The sequence below is a fragment of the Dasypus novemcinctus genome, chromosome 1 (assembly GCF_030445035.2).
Source record: "Dasypus novemcinctus isolate mDasNov1 chromosome 1, mDasNov1.1.hap2, whole genome shotgun sequence".
Lineage (NCBI taxonomy): Eukaryota > Metazoa > Chordata > Mammalia > Cingulata > Dasypodidae > Dasypus > Dasypus novemcinctus.
Window position 1 is genome coordinate 3,545,155 of NC_080673.1, and position 6,000 is coordinate 3,551,154.

The window sequence follows — 6,000 nt, forward strand, 5'->3', positions numbered from 1 at the left end:
AGATGAAAGTGCTCCATTGGAGAACTTAACTAAACGTGGAACTTGTAAATCTGGATTGAAGATGCAGTTATCTCAGAAAGACTTATGGAAAGTCTTACTGTCTGATGGCTTGGACCCCTGCTTCTTGAATGCTAAACCAACAAGGTTTTTGAGAAAACTGTATGAACAAAACTACTGTCAACTTGGACTAAAAGGGACGTGGAAAGAAAAGATTGAAGGAGAAACAGCTTTAAGAGGAAACCACGGAAACTGAGATCTGGAATTAGGACATCACCTTGGGCCAAGAGAGGAACTCCAGCCATGTGTACAGAGAAGGTGAGTTTGCCCCAGCAGTTGAAGAGGGTGGATGTTCCCATCCGATGTTCTGGGAGAGTTTTGCCGCCTCCGGGTACAGAGAGGGTGGAGCACATTCCCCAAGGATTAGGGCAGTTAAGGTCAGAATCCCATAGGTCTGAGAGGGGTGGGCCTGTCCCCCAAAGATTAGGGAAGGCCAGGTATCAACTCATCGCTCTGAGAGTGTTGAGCCTGTTTCCCAAGGGTTAGGGGGAATGTTTTCTTCATGTCACTGTGATGGGGGGGTTAAGACTCTAACCCAAAGATTGGGTAAGGTGTGGCAATCACCCCAACACTTTTGGAAGGTGAAGTCTGGAACTTGGTCGAAATGCATATGTTTGATGATGATGGAACCAAGAAAATGGCTGTTGGGCAAGCCTGTGGAGAGGGTGGGTTCCCATAAGGTCCCAAGAAGAAGAAACCATCATCCTAAGAATGACTCTCAGACTGAAGTGGAATGGAAGATGCCCTGCAGGTTTTCTGAACTATAGAGAACCCTGACTCATGTTTCCCTCCCAGTTTCTCCTTATTGTAATGAAAATGTTTATCCTTTGTCCATTTGTGTACTGGAAACAGATAAATTGTTCTATAAGTTTCAGAGGTCTATAGTAAACAGACTTTGCCCCAAGACAAACTGTATTTCTTTAAATTGATTGTGATATGATTTAGTACTTGCATTGTTACTGATTTAAAGGTTTTTCAAATATTGTGATGTCTTTTTAGAATTTAGAGGGTGGAGTGTAGCAGTTTGGTATACTGATGAATTCCGAAAATAGATATTGGATTATATTTATAATCTGGTCTATACCTGGGTGTCATTAAGTTATGATTAGGGCTTTGATTGGGCCACGTCATTAGGGCATTGAGTCCCCACCCACCAAGGGGTGGGGACTCACAGATAAAAGGCATGGCAAAGGACAGAGGTGAGGGTTTTCAGTGTTGGAGTTTGATGTTGATGTTTGGTGCTGAAGCCTTAGACTGGACCCCAGGAAGTAAGCTCACAGAGGAAACAGAAGCCAGCCCTAGGAAGAGAGGAGCCCTGAACTGAGATAGAAGCAAGACCCTGGAAGGGAGGAGCCCACGAAGCCTGAGCCCTGGCAGATGTTGGCGGCCATCTTGCTCTAACACGTGTAAATAGACTTTGGTGAGGGAAGGAACTTACGCTTTATGGCCTGGTACCTGTAAGCTCCTACCCCAAATAAATACCTTTTACGAAAACCAATCCATTTCTGGTAATTTGCTTCAGCACCCCTTTGGCTGATGAATACAGAGGGATTAAGCATCAGTTCTAGTACCGGCTCAGAATACTGGGAACATCAGTTCACTCTTTAAAGTGGGAGAGGAGGAGGGTGAAATGAGAGAACTCTGGAAACTCTCCTAGGGGTGGCTTTTGGAGACGTGACAACGGCCCCAGGTGGCTGGTTGCCACTCCCGGGACGGGAGGCTGCTGGCTTTGGGTTGGCCTGGGCCGGGGACGCCAGCCTTCGTGCAGGGACGTGGGACAGTCCTCCTTGGCGTGGAGACTGCCCTACGGAGAGTCAGGCAGTACCCCTGCCCCAGCCCTGCCGAGAAACAGTGCTGGGGCGACGGGAATGCTGTCTTTGTCTAGCGAGTGTTTTGAGCGCTCTAGGGGGATGAGTAAGTCTATGTCTCTGCTTTCAGAGAACTTGATGCAGGTGGAGAGCCAGGTATGTGTGTCCTAGTTGTGATAAGAGACTGTGAAACATGCTAAAACAAAGCACCCCCGCCAGTGGACTGACGAGTCGCCGGAGCTGGGCAGCGAAGGGAATGCGCAGGGCTCTGGAGTCCCTTCTCTATCTCTAAACTGCCTGAATAGCCTTGAGCAAGTTATTTCATCTCTCTAAGCCTCAGTTCCCTCCTTGTAAAAGGAGATGATACCTGACCCAAGGCAGTTGTTGGGTGAAGTCAGTGAGAGGGTCTATAGAGTATCATGCACTGTGTGTGATCCATGCTGGGTGGAAACCATCCACAGACCCACTCATCGCCTCCCCTCCTTGTGAACAGAATGGCACCCTGAAGATTATCGACAGGAAAAAGCACATATTTAAACTGGCACAAGGAGAATACATAGCGCCTGAAAAAATTGAAAATATCTACCTGCGAAGTGAACCTGTTGCTCAAGTGTTTGTCCACGGGGAAAGCTTGCAGGTATGTGCTTTCTTGACTGTGAACCCTACTGCACAGGCACTGCTAGCGCCCGGTCCTCCAGGGGCACAGAATGACTGAAAGCGTTAATTGGCTTTTATGTCTGACCTGCCCAGAATATTACTGATGCATTAATGGATTTGCTGTTTGGCATTTCTTACCCAGAAAAGTATTTTACCTAGAGAGATGTGGCTTTCCCAGGGAATTTAGATAAAGACACTGGGAATATATAGATGGATTAGAAATAAAAAGATATTTCTCATTTAATTGTGGTGCAAATATTGATATTTGGAGTGTAAGAAGGTTTAAAATTTCAAATATGTTAAATTCAGCTTATGTATACCTCTTAAATTACTGTTGAGGAAAGGGTTGTTTGCTAAGATATACTTGAAGTTGAAATTATAGATATTGCAGTGAAACATCTGTTTGCCAACATGTTGGACAGATGGTGGCAAGGAGGAGAAGGGTATCTGGTTTCCTGTAAGTTAATCTTTTTATAAATCTTTAAAATTTTAAATGATTTTAAAATGATATTTTCTTACAGAATGCACTTATTTTCCTTTGAGAGTACCTATTTTCCTTTGATCTAGAATTGTACCATGCTTTTGATTTGTATATTTTCTTTTTACTAGCTTATAAAGAATGAGGTTTGGAGATTTTTTTAATGAACTGTCTAAATTTTCTCTCTGTTTTTTTCTGTGAAGCACTTATCTGATATCACCTTGTTTGCTTATTTGACCCTGTTTTATAAAATACACACAAAAGTAAATAGAAATAGGATTTTGTTAGATTTTGGTTTCCAGTGGTTCTTTGAAAGCGTGTGTTGCAAGCCTCCTGACGCCGTTCACAGTTTAGACCCAGGTGCTCTTAACCTGTGGCCCCTGGCCTGCGAGGGGGTGGGGTCGGATGCTCCGAGGAGAGGGTCCATAAGATTCCATGATGCCAGAATAAGGAGCCCCACTATGTTACAGCACCTGGATCAAGCCAAGGAATAACTCACGTGTCTGTGTTAAAGGCATTTCTTATAGCAATTGTGGTACCGGATGTTGATACATTATCTCACTGGGCCCAAAAGAGAGGATTTGAAGGATCCTTTGATGAACTATGCCGAAATAAGGTAAGGTTCTGGTGTGTTTGGTCTCTTCTTTTTCTACACTTTGTATTAAATGTTCCTGTGATTTGCAGAGACCTCCAACAGAGGAAGTATTTTATTTCTCTTACCTTATCAGGACCTCAAAAAAGTCATCCTGGAAGACATGGTGAGAATTGGGAAAGAGGCTGGTCTGAAGTCATTTGAACAGGTAAGACTTAAGTCAAAGGGCATGAGTTCTTAAAAGATGAATTTTTTGACTTGAAGATGTTTAAAAAACAGTTTAAATAAAAGGACGGAATGACCTAAAGAGTCCCTGAGGAATGAGCATTGGAGTGGTTTGGCAGCGGTGACAGTGGGTGTCCGTTCTCTTTTCCTGGCGGTCAGGGCGCACACCTGAATTCCATCCTGAGAGCAGGCCTTCTGCCTTGACCTGCAGCTTGGCCTCAGGTGAGGGGAGGAATTGGGTCATGCATTAGGGTCTTCACACCCTTTGCATGTGCTTTTTAGCCTCAGGTGACTCTGTCCTTTTTCCTTCGGTAACAGCCTTGTTTGTCTGCAGGTCAAAGGCATCGCTCTACACCCCGAGTTATTTTCTGTCGATAATGGCCTTCTGACCCCCACCATGAAGGCTAAAAGGCCCGAGCTGCGGAACTACTTCAGGTCCTATATCGATGAACTGTATTCCACCATCAAGGCTTAACGTGAGGAAGGCTGGCAGCCGCACACCTCCACACTTTTCTGACAGCCTTCCTTTTAGGAAGCTGGATTACAGCAAGCATAGGGAAGAACACGTTCATGTTTGACTTGTCTGTTTGGGGTTCTTATCATAGGAATATTGAAAGAAATGGAACACTGCCTTACAGTCACCTCAAGTTTCAGACCATCTCCAAAATGAGCCTTAAAAATTGTAAAGGGGAAACGATGAATGTGCTAAGGTATTTGAGACTTCCTTAGTTTAAAAGGTGGATGTTAAAACTTCTGTCTCCCTGTCTTTCTAACCATGGGGTTAGGACTTGGCTATTTCTAAGAGATGCCTGCTAACTGCTGCAAATTCTGCAATGTCTGCTGCTCTAGAGTACAGTGCACTGGAGGGAAACTGTCCTTTAAAAACAGGAAACCTCTCCTGGCTGGAGACCTGGACAAGTGGACCAGAGAGTTTTTTCTGTAATCCCTTCCCCATCTTGCATGCCCTTGCACATCCCTTCTGATTAAGAGCTATGAAACCCAAGCTCTTCTCCACATTCTCCCATGGTTCCTGTTGGAGTAGGAGGCTCACAGGAAACAGAAGGAAAGACCCAGCTAGGAACAGGGCAGATCCTGAGTCTCAGATGAATGGATTCTTGCTCACACAGAATAGAATGCTATAGGGCCCTATTCTTCAGACCCACTCTATCCCTCCGTCCCTTCCGGGGGCTACTGAAAAATCTGCCTTAGACTCTACAGTGAAGACAAGCATTTCAAGAAGGAAGTGATTACCTGGATCAGCCATGCTCAACTGTGACCCCTAAACAACTGTCCACTTTATCTTCACAGCACCAATCGCTCTTTGTTTGTAATCGCCAACGGATTTGTAATGTGGTTTTCATATTGAAAGATCATGTTGTGATTAACTGGCTTTTTCCCCCAGAATCAACTCTCAGGCAAAGCATGTCTTTAAAAATGTTAAGGAAGTGGATATGCTTGGGAAATTTATGAAATGGACAGTAATCATTATGCTACCGGATTTCTACAAAATGTTTTTGACAAGCCAAAATTCTAGGATATAGACATCTGGAAAAAATTATTTCGTGGGATTAACTTCTCAAGAGATTTTTTCAAGTTAATTTGGGAAATTAGCATTTCACTTGACTGCAAATCTTTGCTACATTTGACAGACCTTAAATGTCATTCATACATTCAAAGCAATTGATTTTGGGTATGTGTGTATACACATGTTATACAAGCACAACAGGGTTTGCACTAAAGAAGTGTCATTGTAATAACACTATTGGGTAGCTTAAATTCATATGTGTATTCTTAATTGCACAAAAAGTCAATGATTTGTCACAATGGGGTTTTGAATGTTTGCTTTAAGTGTTGGCTATTTCTATGTTTTATAAACCAAAACAGAATTTCCAAAAACAATGAAGAAAACCAAAATAAATATTTCTGCATTTCAAGTGAGTGAAGCATCACTTTTAATTTCAGGTTTAATATCTGGGACAGCCTGTGACATGTAGAAGCAAAGGGCAGGAATGGCACCCAGCCTCAGACCCCTCCAAGTTGCCTCCTTCCTTCCCAAGTCTCCTTCCTCGCATCAGTAGTTCTTGACACTGACAGATGCCACCAGGCTGTCTCTGGCAGTAGCCCTCATTGTGTTGTGAAGAAAACCATGGTGTCAAAAGTAATGGATGTTCCAGAAATTTTAA

At 43.6% G+C, this 6,000-nt stretch overlaps 1 protein-coding gene across 9 annotated transcripts in view; it reads left to right on the plus strand.

Moving 5' to 3' along the window:
• The window catches only part of LOC101419842 (long-chain-fatty-acid--CoA ligase 1), a 74,418-nt gene extending 68,667 nt beyond the window's left edge, over positions 1-5,751 (plus strand). For all 9 annotated transcript variants that reach the window (XM_058301307.2, XM_071213816.1, XM_058301332.2 and 6 more), the window contains 4 exons: positions 2,359-2,502; positions 3,515-3,616; positions 3,729-3,800; positions 4,152-5,751. In XM_058301307.2, the coding sequence (XP_058157290.1) occupies positions 2,359-2,502; positions 3,515-3,616; positions 3,729-3,800; positions 4,152-4,292 (459 nt within the window). In that variant the 3' untranslated portion in view covers positions 4,293-5,751. The remainder of the gene's footprint in view (positions 1-2,358; positions 2,503-3,514; positions 3,617-3,728; positions 3,801-4,151) is intronic.
• The last annotated feature ends 249 nt before the right edge of the window (positions 5,752-6,000 follow it).